The sequence below is a fragment of the Galeopterus variegatus genome, unplaced genomic scaffold (assembly GCF_000696425.1).
Source record: "Galeopterus variegatus unplaced genomic scaffold, G_variegatus-3.0.2 Scaffold3330, whole genome shotgun sequence".
NCBI classification, from domain to species: domain Eukaryota; kingdom Metazoa; phylum Chordata; class Mammalia; order Dermoptera; family Cynocephalidae; genus Galeopterus; species Galeopterus variegatus.
Genome location: NW_007729441.1, coordinates 194,946 through 209,232, shown reverse-complemented (window position 1 = coordinate 209,232; position 14,287 = coordinate 194,946). Strand labels below are relative to the sequence as shown.

Genomic DNA, 14,287 nt, shown 5'->3' with positions numbered 1-14,287 from the left:
CTAGGCTGATGGGCCAAATATCTGGGAACAACTTTCTGTCTTTCTAGTATAGGGAATTTATCATATATCAGAAAATCTCCTTTAAGAAGAAGGGAAACAAGTAGTTCAATCCCCTTCTCATACAGAAGAGGAAAGAAACCTGGAGAAAACCCAAGTTCATTAGTGACAGAGGGACCATGACATACATCAATACAAAGGAGCCAAATGTTGTGCCACCCTATTGTGATCCAGCTCAGGTTATGCCAGTTTTTTAAACTAACCGTGCCTTCCATTGCAGAAAAGCTTTGCTCATTCTACACAGCAGCCCCTTGATACTGCACAGGAGCCCCCTTTCTACTTTCAGTCGTAGAAAAGAAGGGACCTGGGGACTCTTTAACTGTTGAAGCTGTAGGTTGGTGCTGGCAGCCCTGCTCTTGCTGCCATCCCTAGACTCATCCCTAGTCTCAACTTCCAAAACAAAATCAGGATGATGCTTTCATCAGCTCTTGCTCTTTTTCTCTACCAGAAACCTTTTTCTCCACCAGAAAACTTTTTCTCCTGTCACTCCCCTTCCAACCCTCCTTCCCAACAGATACACTTTATACTTTCCATTAGTTCTTGCACTTTTCTACTTTTGTGCCTTTCTCACACTGTTCCCTTCTCCAGGAATATCTTTTCCCACCATCTCCACCTAAATCCTATTCATCCTTCAAGATCCCGGCACAAATTCCACCCTCACCAAGGAGCTTTCCAGGTTTGTCCAATGAAAAATATTCTCCCATGTGTTCCCAAGGAGGAAAAAGAAGATAACAAGTATTAAAACACTTGATCTATTTCAGGTACTTTGCGTATATTACTTAATCCTATGAGGTAGGTATTTCTGTTTTACTTATTGATAAAGATCAGGATTTTGAGAGGTTAAGCAGTCTGAACAAGGTCACAAACTACTAAGTGGCGGTGCTGGGATTTGAACTTATGCAGTCTGACTTTAGAATACAACTTTCCAACCTACCACATTCAGTACATTACATTTAGTAGTGTAAATTCACTCCTCTAGTATAATGTTTTGCGTATAGAAGCTTTTTAGTTAAATGTGTGATACTGAATTCTCTTGCGTCCTTACTCTGTTTCTCCAGTATTTGTGACAGGATTCTCTTTGCCTTAATCATAGAGGAACTGAGTAAACGGGCTGGAGCTAGGTAGGTGGAGAGCCAGAAAAAGTCTGTGTCCTGAAGTTTGTGCTCCCTGGAGATACGCAAAGGCTGCCAGCCTGACAGACGCACCACCAGGGATATTGTAGAGATGTCCACCACCCTAGAAAGGATATTGAACTATGTTCACAGAATCTTAGAATGTTAGAGCTGGAAGGAGATTAAGAAATCACCTACTTTACTTGGTTTCAAACACTTAGTTGCGGGCTCCTTTGTTAAAAAAAAAAAATACTATAAGTATATATTTTTAAAAAAACAGTTGAAGAGAGAAGAACCTGTAGTGATACTCTGCTTCCCACACCAACCCCTACACAAACACCTCATAAACCTCTAAAACCGAGGAGCCCAGTTTCAAAAAAAGTGCAAACCCCTCGTTTTACAGATGAGAAAACTTAAGTTCAAGTCTAGTTTGACCAGAGCTGCACAGCCGTTTAGTTATGGAGTCAGTACCTAAACTCTTCTGAGCTCCTGTAATTCTACTGCTTTCTGTGGAGGAGTCTATGCAGCGTTTGTGCAGGGGCTTTGTGGGCAAAGCACTGCACTAGTTATGAGGGGACAGATAGGAACAAGATCCAGTCCCACCCACTCAGAAGCTCACAACACGCACGCACTTAACTATCTCTTTTAGTTTCCCAACTATGATTCTTGAGCCCGAGAAGGACAAGACCTTGACAGTTCTGAAGAGGGCTGGGTGGGCGGGAACAGTGCAGGTCTGTCCGGCTTGAGAGGCCTGGGCCTCGGGGAGAGAAGGAGCGGACGGAGGCAGAGGTCGGGCTCAGGTGGAAACGGCTGGCAGGTCCCACGCCCAGGCCCGGCGCAGTCCACTTGGAAAAGGGGTTGCTCACAGTGGGTGACTGGGCTGAGCCCCTCTCCACGCCAGTAAGGGACTCAGTCGCCTCCCACTCCTGCCCTCGCTGCAAGGCTTCCAAGGACCCCGGGCGGGCGGGGCGGGGCTTGCGGCGGAAGTTCCTGGGCCAGCTCGGGTCACGTGGGAGCGGCTGCACGGCTCGGAGCTCGAGCTCAGGTGAGCGCCAGGTGATCGGCAGTCACTGGCTGAAGACGCCGCGCATGGCGAACGCCCTCAGGGCGTGTTGGGCCGTTTCCGGTGTGGGGTTGGACTCAGGAAGGATGCAGACTGTTTCACATAGTCTGAATTTGGAGAAAGACCAGGCTCACTCTTCGGGGACCAGGCTGTGGGTGGAGGCCAGAACAAACCTGTCCTCATGAGTGTTGTCTGGTTGGGACCGGAGGCCCCCCAGGTGGCCCTGCTTCAAGGACTTGGGTGGGGTGGCGGGTGGCTGCCACGGGGAGCCCGTAGCTACTTACAGCCTTTCTTTCTCCCCTAGTTGTCTAAGGCGACCCCCGTGACAGGAAGCATCCCTCCTGGGGCCTCTACCCCTTTAAGACATATTGGAAGAGGGATGAGGGAGTGGACACAAGGACATGTCAGGGGCCTGTCTCTTTAATTGTGGGATGGGCAACGGGGTGACCACCCTCTCCTCTTGGCTTGACAGGAAGTATGGCACTCTGGCGGGCATATCAACGGGCCCTGGCTGCTCACCCGTGGAAAGTACAGGTCCTGACGGCTGGTGAGTGTCCCTCCGGGACCTGAGTAGGACCAGAGCAGGCTGATTTGGAAGGCAGAGGCTCACCCACTGCACCTTCCTCATTTCCTACTTCTATTCAGCCCCCTTGAAGGGTTGGCTGTCTCTCATCCAAAGCTGTCCCCAGTCTGTTTTGGAGGGTGGGTCCCCAAGGCTGTTCTTAAGGGGTGCGCATAGTTAGACTAGGTGTGAAGTAGGATTTGAAAGTCCTCAAAAAGCTGAGCTGGGCTGGCCAGTTAGCTCAGTTTGTTAGAGCGTGGTGGTGATAATCCCAAGGTACAGGGTTTGATCCCTGTACGTGCCAGCTGCCAAAACAAAAAAATGCTGAGCAGTCAGCCCTTAAGGATAAAGAAGTCCCCAACTTGGAAAATTAACGAATAACAAACACTACTCAAACGTTTTACAGTATGCAAAGCACTTTCATATGCATTATGTTGTAGGGGCTCCACAAAGGTCTGCGAGCAAGGATTACTTGAGTCCACATTAGATCACACATCTAACTACTGAAATCAAGACTCTTACCCCAGTTTATTTTTTGTAGTATTTTTATTGTAAAATATACAAAAAAATGACACGTATGTACAGTTTAAATAGTATTAAAACCAAACACTCTTGTATCAGTACCTAACTTTGAGATACCTTGAGCACTCTCCCTAATTCACAAGCCCCAAGAGATTACAGCTTTCCTGATTTTGTTTATTCTTTTGCTTTTCTTATAGTTTACTACCTATGTATGTATCCCCAAACAACATGTTGACCAAGGTTTTTTTTATTCCAAATCCAGTGATTGAGTAGCAACCCTGCCAAGGTAACTGAGTGACTTACCTGCATTTGTTACCATCTTCATTTTTCAGGTTAGCTAATGTAAGGGGATAGCATGGAGATGAGTATGTTTTTTTTTTTTTAATTTAAAGGTGACGGGTAAGGGGATCTTAACCCTTGACTTGGTGTTTCAGCACCACGCTCAGCCAGTGAGCAAACCGGCCATCCCTATATGGGATCCGAACCCGTGGCCTTGGTGTTATCAGCACCACACTCTCCCGAGTGAGCCACAGTCTGGCCCCTGTTTTATAGGAGGAAGGATCAGAAGGCATCTGATCATTCGGGCAGTACAAAGGGTGATCAGGGTAAGATGGGGTCTTTACGTTTAGAGGAAGGGAACAGGATTCCAATGAAGACTGTGGCCTTCCGAGAAGACTGTTGGAAGGGGTGGAAGGCTACTGAAAGCCAGAATGGAATATTCCTGTTATTGGAATAACCCTACATCAGCACTAGAACTGCACTGCATGACCCTCCAGGAGATGGATTCTTTTGCCCTTCCCTGGGCCCCTCTTCAGCCTCCTTTGCCCAACCACCTCTTGTCCTGTCCTCAAAGTGTCCGTCAGCCTGCATGACTCACCTGACTGCGTGTGTGGTGACTCATGCTGGACTGTGTGGCTATGATGGGAACTGACACGCTGGGCCTTTTGCCCAGTCTCAGATTCCCATGGGGCCATAATTGCCAGATGGAAGGTTCCCCCTCATGGCCATCAAGAATAGGGAAGGAAGGATAGTCCTCAAGTTTCCCTACCCAAGGGATCTGCAGCTGACAAGGACAGAAGCTAGAGTTCCAAGGAGATCCAAGTGCAGATACATGGCTGAACTGGGGGTTCTGGTCTGTCAGTGCTAGAGCCCTTTGGCTGCACACCCTCAGTCATCCTGAGGCTGTGCTGACATTGCAGCTTAGCCCTGAAGCAACCTGTATACCCATAGCACTTTTCTCAGATTTTTTGAATTCTTTCAGACTTTTCGTTCCCTGCTGCTCAGTGTATTTGGATAAAATTCCAAGTAAAGGGAGGAAGGGAGGAAATGGATTTAGCTACCTGAGCCATTTCTGGACCCCAATACAGTAGTTCCTCAGGTCCCATGGGATAGCTCATCACACTGGAAGACAGAACAGAGATTTCAGACTTGGAGTTAGAAGACCAAGATTTGAATCTCGGAGCCATAGCACTTAGTAGCTGCATCAATCAGGACAAGTCAATAAACCTCTTTGGGCCTCAGTTTCCTCATTTAGAAATTGAGTTTAGTTATATGACCTCACAGCGTCAGTATAGGGATTATCTCTGTGAAAAGGCTTTGGAAATCAGAAGTGTTCAATAAGCTTAAAGGCTCAAGGGGCTGGCCTTTTCTGTGATTATTGGCATCTCAGGCATAACAAGCTATTCTTTTTATAGTGGTGTTTGGGTTGGGTTTGTTCCACTTAAATCTGAACATGGATAACTATCTTAGCCTTGGTTCTCTGAAAAGCAGAGCTGGAAGCTTATGTGCAGGTATTTTGTTAGGGAGTAGGAGGTGATCCCATGGAGTGAAAGGAGGAGAGCCAGCATAAGGGTACATTATCAAGTTGGCCACTGCTAAGGGAAATTGGTTGCTCAATCCCTTGGAACTGACTTGAGAAGCTCTTTGGAATGCTTCTTAAGACTGTCTGGATGAATAGTCATTTCTCGAGAAAAGAAGAGATCTTTATCTACTAGCTCCCATCCCATATTGGTCAGAAGTTCACCCTGTGGGAAGTTAACTCCCCTCTGCCATCAGGTTGCACATGCAGAGTCACTGAAGGCATTGACAGTGAAGCCCCAGGTATGGCATAGGCCTGAAGCTAGAACCTATCAGGTTGAACTGCAGTAATGGCTGGAGTGAGAGATGGGTGAATCAAGATAATCTGAAATGGTTCAAAAGAAGTATCTCATACACCAGTTTTGGCCAACACAGAGTTGGGAACAGGGCAGCCTGGGGAAAGGTTTGCTGTGTGTTCTGCACAGAGTGTGAGTCAGCCTTGTCCCTTCCTTTCTGGAGTATACACCAGTTTTGGCCAACACAGAGTTGGGAACAGGGCAGCCTGAGGAAAGGTTTGCTGTGTGTTCTGCACAGAGTGTGAGTCAGCCTTGTCCCTTCCTTTCTGGAGGCCCCTTCCAGTTTCCAGTGGGTCCAGGGCCCAGCTCTATCTTAGGCCACCCTTTCCTGCTGTGGGAGCAACTGAGCTCTTACAGACACTGGTTTCCCTGAAGTCAGAATTAAACCAGGATAAGAGAGCTCAATAGGCTGTAGTGACCATCAAGTCTAGCCCCTGATACTACAGAGGATGAAACTGAGGCAAGAGGGGTGAGTGACATATATTGAGGTCTCACATAGTCAATGGTAGAACTGGTGTTAAAACCTAGGACACTGCCCACTGCACGCCCTATACTAGAAACTATTGGGGCTTCAGAATGCTGAGCACGGCCCCAGCTGACCTGGGCTTGGAGACCTGACAAGCTGCAGAGACCTGACAAGCTGTCTCATTGTCTAGCAGTAGGATGGGTTCAGGCCAGGAATGGGGAGAGTATTCAAACCAATCCCAGAGGATACATTCTCCCCTCTCACTGCTGGGCTTCAGCTCCTTCTGGGCTCTGTGTTAGACCAAGCCCTTTTAGCCCAGAAGGCTAGTTGGAGACTTCTGGGGGAGGAACGAGTCAACAGCACTGCTGGCCCCATGCCAGTAGCTATACCTGCTGACCCAGGCCTCCTGTACTCAAGGATATGCTTCCTGTTCCTCATTCCAAGAAGCCAATTCCTGCCCATCTCCCTCCTCATCTTCCATTAACACTTTATTTTCTTGCACATAAGATTCCACACAAAAGCCAGTAGAGAAACAAAATAGGGGAAGTAGGGAATTTACCCCCACCCATGCCTGGGAAGAGGTTGTGGAAGTTGGGGCTTTTCCACTAGTTGGCAAGGGGTGGCCCCAAATAGATCTGTGCTCAGAGGCAGTCTCCCTTACCCCTAAGCCCTGGATCTGGTGGGGAGTGATGGCATAAGAACTGGCACCTACCCAGGGGCATGATGTCATACCTGCGCCAGCATCTGCTTGCTGGGCTCTGCGCCCAGCCTGGCATTGGGGCATCATTACCCAGCAGCCCCTTGCCCTGCCCCATCAGGGCTCTGGGTATTATCTGTCCACAGGCCTCCAGACCCAACTCCCTGGAAACAAGTCCAAGGAGAGGGGAGCCAGAGCACTGGAAGATCCAGACCAACTAGATATGTCTAGGAGATCTCCCAGAGGCTGGGGTGGTTTGGTTCTGTTCGGGCTATGGGTTGGTGAAGGTGGGATGAGGAATCTGAATGTCTAAACCCTTCCTGCTCAAAGATCACTTGGGCCAGAAATGCAGTCCTTGCTCTATGTTTGGATCAAATCCTTAGACCACCCTGTGGTAGCTGCAGGCCTAGAGAGCCTGATCATCCAAGGGCAGAAGAGGAACCTCTGGGTACTGGTGTGTCTGAAATGAACAGAACTGGCAGGGGCTACAGAGCTACACACCACCCACTCACTCATGCTTCCCTATCACTTGCTAGTCCCTCGGGCTTGATGGGCACAGTTTGGAGGCCTACAATCCATCTTTCTCAAAGGCTGCATGCAGGCTTCCAGGACCATGGGGCTGGAAGTCAGGGACTTGTGTTTTCATTCCAGCTCTGCCTTTAGCTTGTTGTTTGACTATTGGCAAATCATGAAGAGTGAAAACACACACCTCTCTATTTCTTTCCCAGGAATATTGCTGCCTGCCCTCCCCACAGGTGACAAGGAACTGAGGTGATGGACTTCTGGGGAGTAAAGACAGAGAGAAAGTGCATTAGTCCAGGAAGTGTCTTTGATATATGTGGGCCCTTTGGGGCCTTACTTGGGCAGGAACCCCTGCAGAGGAGCAGCCACAGCAGCCCCTTGGTGCCCACTGACCTGTGAGCCTATGCCAGAAATACCCTGGCCTCTTTGTTCTTCCTCTTAAGGAGAAGAGTTTCTGTCCCAACTCCACTCCTTACCAAGTCACCTCATCTCTCAAAGCCTCTTTCCTTATCATTAGATGGACATGCAACCACCCACCTCCTATACCTTTTGAGAGGATTAAATGTGGGAGAGCCCTTTGTGAACTGGAAAGATCTTACTAAAGTAGACTGTCAGACTGTTAATCCCTCATTTAAGTGACTGCCCTTTCTGTTCCACCATCCCCTGGCCTTCTCAGGGTCACTCTTCCCGTTATGCATGGCTGCAGCTCCTCCCTGTCCTCCCTGGAAGTGCAGCTGGTAACCCCACATTGTGAAGGAAGGGGATAGGAAAATAACTAACTGCTTTGGGCTAGGGGAGCAAGCCTCCAGTTCCCCAGGTCCTTACACCTTGAGCCTGATGCTTGGTCCTCTGGGCTAGACTTAGAATTCTTCATGCCCTTTTCCAGAGCAGGCCTATTGTTTGGGATGGTACATTTGACCTTTTTCCTTTATTTCTGAGCACCTGCCAGGGGCTTGATTAGGTCTGGTGGGGCATAGAATAACAAAGTATTCAATCCTTGCCTTTGGGACGTCATGTCTAGCAGTTCTCTGGGAAGAGCCCCACCACTTTGGGAGTTTGAGGGAGAGGCAAGTCAGGGCTCCCTTGATGGGTGTGCTGGTGGTGTCCAGATCTGCTCCATGGTGAGCAGCCCAGGTATCCTTGCCTTTGGGACGTCATGTCTAGCAGTTCTCTGGGAAGAGCCCCACCACTTTGGGAGTTTGAGGGAGAGGCAAGGCAGGGCTCCCTTGATGGGTGTGCTGGTGGTGTCCAGATCTGCTCCATGGTGAGCAGCCCAGGTGACCTATGGGTACTCAGCCACAGCCCTAGCTCCCTGCCTTCCCCCACTGCTTCTGACTAGGGCATGGAGGAAGAGCAGAGCAGTGAGTGTGCAGCCAGAACGGACGTCAGAGCCAGCTCCAGGCCAAGGAATGGGGTGAAAGATGTGTTTGCCCAGTGCTAATTGAGGGCATAGGGACGGTGGTGGCTCCAGGGCTGGAGGGGGCTGTCTTTACTCAGTGAGATAGACAGGCGAGCTGGAGATCATATGGTCACTCCCAAGTGGCCCTATAAGTGTGTGTTTGCTAGAAACCATTATGCCACCATGACTGACTGGGGGCTGTGAAAATAGTGATGATTTCTGTCTTGGTTTCTGGGTGTGGGTGTCCGACGGGAGCTGCTTAGAGCTGGGTGTCGGTGCAATTGGGGGAGGGGAAGTAGGTGCAGAGGCCTGGGGATAAATGACTATAATACCTATTGCCCACTCAATCTGAGCTTGTGAATGGGCAGCCTGGTTTTAGCTGATTGTTCTACCCGGTGGCCAGGACTCTTCCTTGTGGGGACTCCTACCAGCTCAACCAGTCATCTTCCTGCCTTGGACCATTTGAGCATTCATGTTTTAGAAAAAGAGTTATTCTTGCTGTTCTTCACAAATAGAGACCCCAAGACCATGATAAAGGACATTGGCTAAGGTCTTGCATTGGACTGGAGGGAAAAGAAGCAGGGTTCCTAATCGTTTCACATATGCTCTACTCAGAGCACGGTGTCCTGGAAAGAAGAGAGTCTAGGAATCAAGCCACCTGGTTCTTGCCTTGGCGCTGGACTTACTGGTTGTGTGAGATTCTGAATCTTTATTTCCAGACTTCTGAAAAAAGGGGTTTGGATGAAATTGTCCGGAAAGCCCTTTCTTTTTTTTTTTTTAATTAAATTTTATTTTATCAATATACAATGTGGTTGATTTTTGTGGCCCATTACCGAAAGGAAGGCCCTTTCAATTCTGACAGTCTATGGCTCTCAGCCCCAGGATATATGATTTTCCTTCTTTTGTCTGCATCTTCTTTTTTTTTTTTTAAAAAAAGATGACCGGTAAGGGGATCTCAACCCTTGGCTTGGTGTTGTCAGCACCACGCTCAGCCAGTGAGCAAACCGGCCATCCCTATATAGGATCCGAACCCATGGCCTTGGTGTTATCAGCACCGCGGGGATCTCAACCCTTGGCTTGGTGTTGTCAGCACCACGCTCAGCCAGTGAGCAAACCGGCCATCCCTATATAGGATCCGAACCCATGGCCTTGGTGTTATCAGCACCGCGGGGATCTCAACCCTTGGCTTGGTGTTGTCAGCACCACGCTCAGCCAGTGAGCAAACCGGCCATCCCTATATAGGATCCGAACCCATGGCCTTGGTGTTATCAGCACCGCGGGGATCTCAACCCTTGGCTTGGTGTTGTCAGCACCACGCTCAGCCAGTGAGCAAACCGGCCATCCCTATATAGGATCCGAACCCATGGCCTTGGTGTTATCAGCACCGCACTCTACCGAGTGAGCCACGGGCCAGCCTTGTCTGCATCTTCTGACTCTTGAGTTTCCTTTACTGCTCAATGCAGAGTTCTTGGGCCCTGGCCTGCTCATCCCAGTTTCTGACATCGTTAGGGAAAGGAGGGCTTTAAGGCAGCAGGAAGGAGCTAGTCATTTGCCCCCAGAGTGAAGCCCTGGGGCTCAGAGTGCCAGAGCCTCATTTGGTCAGTAGACTTACCTCCCTCCTTGGAATGGCAGCTCACCCCCAGGAGACATCTGACAGCACCTGTGTCCCTTGCACAGGGTCGCTGATGGGCCTGGGTGACATTATCTCACAGCAGCTGGTGGAGAGGCGGGGTCTGCAGGAACACCGAATGGGCCGGACCCTGACCATGGTATCCCTGGGCTGTGGCTTTGTGGTAAGTTCTGTCCACAGCAGAGCTTCAGTGGATTGGATAGTGGTCTTAGTTCTCTGCAATCCTTTAGTTCCCATGGATTCTCACACCTAAGCCAACCTGCCACCCTCTTTGTGTTTTACGGTCTGCTTTCCCTGGGATTTGTTTTCTGATACTTGGGGGAGGAGCTTTGTGATGTAAAAGCCAAGTGTTCTGCTCATCACATCCTGCTCCCCTATGTGGGGTTTACTTTCAGGGCCCTGTACTAGGAGGCTGGTATAGAGTTTTGGACCGGTTCATTCCTGGCACCACCAAGATGGATGCACTGAAGAAGATGTTGTTGGATCAGGTGAGCAGAAGGAAAAAGATGGGAAGGGTGAGCTGTGTTGGGGGCAGATGGGGATTTAGGCATTCACAGAGCTTTAATTTTTCTTCCCTAGGGGGGCTTCGCACCATGTTTCCTAGGCTGCTTCCTCCCACTGGTAGGGACACTCAATGGACTTTCAGCCCAGGACAATTGGGCCAAACTACAGCGGGTGAGCTGGGCAAATGTGGGCAGCATCTCTGGCTGGCAGGCTGGCAGTTCCAGGGGATGGAAGCAGGCTTCATGGGGATGAGAAAGGTGGAAGTGCAGGCAGAGTCGCAGCCCATGGAGAGGAGCTCAGGAGAGTGTGGTGCAGGAGTGTGCAGAGCTCTGTGTGATATTCACACTGGGAGGTGGGTGGCTTGGAGATGCAAGTGTTAATTTCTTCCTTCTCTGTCTCCTCAGGATTATCCTGATGCCCTCATCACCAACTACTATGTAAGAACTGACACCTCAACTGCCTGTTCTGCTTTCCTGAGTCCAGAAATACCCTGGGATTGGGGTCCTCCTGACATAGGAATCCCTCCGTTGAGATTACTCTCTCATTCCCAGTGTGGGCACCATACTCAGGGAAGCACTCATCCAGTTGTTCATTTTTTTCTTGAGTGCAGAAGTTGGGGTAGGGCCAGGCAAGGTAGTGAGTCTGGGGGACGGGTGAAGGAGTTAACCACCAACTTTCACCTTCTCTCTCTCGTAGCTCTGGCCTCCTGTGCAGTTAGCCAACTTCTACCTGGTCCCCCTTCATTACAGGTATGGCAGATCCCTACTCCACCCTTCAAGGAAGATCCAGGTTACCAAGAGTTGTAGACAAAATGATTCTCATTTCAGCCTTAAGCTACTTTACACCCCCAACTGAACACTCTGCCCTGATCAGAGCTCCCTAGACTCCCAAGCATTTTATACAGAACCTCTTACTCTTTATGAAATTGTCCCAGAGTGTCCACCTACTGACCTTCTTTCATCTCCCTAGGGAGGATCCTGCTTCCACAACCCTTGTCTCCACCCCACCTGAGCTCTCCACCTCTGATGGCATATCTGCAGGACAGTGCCTGGGGTGCTGCAGCCTAGGTTAGACAGAGAGGTAGACCAAAAAGCCAAGTAGGAAGCTGGTCAGGTTAGTTCACTGCAAAGTACTATTTCACCCTAACAGTAATGGTAGTTGCTGAACCACAATAAAAAAAATAATGGAACTCAAGGTGAATAGTTAAAATGCTTGGAGGTGAGGGGTCTTGGGAACAGGGAAAAATATGAAATTCTTCAGAAGGGACATGATCAAAATTTACATGAGTAATATAGATAAAAGGAATACAGATTTATAAACCAAACCCTAAACATTAGGATTCTTTGTAACACTCTTTGAAACTAGAGCAAGTTAATTTAAAATAAAGAAAAGGAGGTGCTACTTTACACAACAGGCAGTACATTTTTGGAAGATGAAATCTCCTCCCCTGGTACAACACAGATACATGTATTTAGAAGGGGTCTGGACAGGGTGTGAATAACAGAGCTGTGCATGGCAAGAGAGCTGCTGAGGGAGTTCTCATCCAGGAGACAGAGCTCTGGGATAGCACCAGAACTTGAGCTGGTTGTCCTCTGGTCTGAGATACACAGTCTCTTCACAAGGGGCTGAAGGATTATCTCTGAAAGCTCTCAGAGATAATCCCTCCTTCCCATTGCACTTTCCCATCCCTACCGCCTCGCTTACTGCTCATTCTTCCTCTTCTTCACAATGCTATTGCTGTTCCTTAGGTTGGCTGTTGTCCAGTGTGTTGCTGTTATCTGGAATGCCTACCTGTCCTGGAAGGCACATCATCTGTAAACCTGCCTCACTCCACTGTTTCCACCTTGCAGTGGTGCAGCGTGACCTTGGAATGGTCAGACAACCTCCTCAAAGTGGGCACATCAGCTTCCATGGGGCTGCATTGTCGATCAGAACTTAATGGGATTCTTGCTTTGAAATGCACCATTTCACTACTCTGAAATGTGAAATGGCCACTTTTGAAACTACTAAAGCCTTTATAATGGTCTTATTCCCACCACATACTAGGCATTCCATAAATATTTGTTGAACCATATGACCTTGTCAACTTTACACCCACACCCCAGCAAATAAATGCCACTTCCCCACTCTTTATAGACATATCTGTTACTCTGACCCTTCCCAGCCTTGTGTAGCTCCAGCTCTTTGGGGACCCGTCAAACTCTGTATGGTGCCTCAGTAAATACAAGGATACTTCAAAAAGTTCGTGGAAAATAGAATTAAAAGATAATATAAATGTTTCCATGAACTTTCTGAATACCCTTGTATATTATTAAATTTGTAATCTGGAACTTGCAGAGTTAATGAGTAAAACCCAGCAGAAAACTATTGGGAAGTCAAAATTTCAACAGCTGGAAAGAAAGCTAGGACCACCAAACTCAAACTTCTTTTACAAATGAGGACACTGAGGTCCATGGAAGTGAGGTGACCTGTCCACAGCAGGATTTAGTGGCAGAGTAGAAACTTAAGCCCAAATTTCCTTACTTCCTACCCAGTGATCTTAACCTAAAGGTCAGAGGCATAGTAATACTCCTGCTGTGACTCCCAGGAGAAAAATTGAACTTTGTTAAACTACTACTTTGGGCAAACTTGGAAACAGATGGACCAGCCTTTTGTGGTCTGAAAGCACCCTGTGTCAAGAGACTCTCTTTTATATGTTTTATATGACCCTCAGTTAGAGACAGCCCTAGAATTTAGATACTGGGGCTGAAGTAAGGTCAAGAATCCTGGGAGACTTTAGTGGCAGACTGCCTCTCGGCGGGTCCCATAGTGTTAGCCAAGTGCCAGCAGTGCGCTCCTGATTGCCGCAGTTTGTGGAATTGACAGCCGGGGCTAGGGAGTGGGTTGGAGCAGCAGAGGGTTCTCCCAGTGCCTCTGGCCCTGAGGACAGAGCTAGCACCACGGACAGCTCCGCGGCTCCGCCTCCCTTTCGTGTGCCAGAGATGAGACCCCGGACTAGTCTGTTCTGGCGACCGGCCCTAGTCACTGCTGGCTATTCTAAGCGGGGCGAACGACTCTTGTGGGTCCCAGAGCATCCTTTACGCCCCACCAGCTTCTGGCTCTCCTGAGTCCAGTTCTACTTCCAGCGCTAGCCCCAGGGACGCGAAGTCTGCTGTCTGGAGGTGCGTCCCTCTGGGGGCTCGCAACCCGCCAGCCTCGAAGTTGAGGCTGTCACTGCTTCCACGACCAGTGCATGTTCTTCGCTGACGTCAGTCGGAGCTGTCTTGGCGCTATATAAGGCTGGCGGCGGTCCCGGGACAGACCCCGTGTTCCCCAAGGCGCATTCGGCCCGCCCCAAGGGACAGAGACTGGAGCTCCGTCTCGCACCGTGCAAACGCTCTCGGACAACCTGTGAGTGGCTCGGAGCGTCCGCCCAGACTGTCAGCCCCAGGACTCCGCTCAGCCCACCCACTGCGGCCGCCGGGAGGGAGGGAGCGAGGAAGGGGGTGGAAGAGGACGGCGCGGCGCCTGGGGCGGGAGGGCAGGCTGTGGGCGCCGGGCGGCCGCCGGAGGGAACGGCCACCTGCGGCTGCCCCGGGCGCACCTCACCCTGCGCTGCCC

General features: G+C 49.6%; 1 protein-coding gene across 2 annotated transcripts; it reads left to right on the top strand.

The window, feature by feature from the left end:
* The first annotated feature begins 2,144 nt into the window (after positions 1 to 2,144).
* Positions 2,145 to 12,818, top strand: MPV17 (MpV17 mitochondrial inner membrane protein). Of its 2 annotated transcripts, XM_008584657.1 has the most exons (9): positions 2,145 to 2,214; positions 2,705 to 2,779; positions 10,231 to 10,346; positions 10,579 to 10,671; positions 10,763 to 10,858; positions 11,092 to 11,124; positions 11,384 to 11,436; positions 11,657 to 11,800; positions 12,436 to 12,818. In XM_008584657.1, exons 2-8 carry the CDS (start codon positions 2,710 to 2,712, stop codon positions 11,757 to 11,759), a joined length of 564 nt encoding a protein of 187 aa, XP_008582879.1. In that variant the 5' UTR covers positions 2,145 to 2,214; positions 2,705 to 2,709; the 3' UTR covers positions 11,760 to 11,800; positions 12,436 to 12,818. The 2 variants fall into 2 exon arrangements, with proteins under 2 accessions (XP_008582879.1, XP_008582881.1); XM_008584659.1 differs by lacking the exon at positions 11,657 to 11,800.
* The last annotated feature ends 1,469 nt before the right edge of the window (positions 12,819 to 14,287 follow it).

Bases quoted from the DNA above. Each gene is read 5' to 3' on its own strand.
- MPV17 (XM_008584657.1), top strand. From the start codon at position 2,710: ATGGCACTCTGGCGGGCATATCAACGGGCCCTGGCTGCTCACCCGTGG. The intron at 10,672-10,762 runs GTGAGCAGAAGG...TTTCTTCCCTAG, and splicing joins AGAAGATGTTGTTGGATCAG to GGGGGCTTCGCACCATGTTT. The intron at 11,125-11,383 runs GTAAGAACTGAC...TCTCTCTCGTAG, and splicing joins CCCTCATCACCAACTACTAT to CTCTGGCCTCCTGTGCAGTT.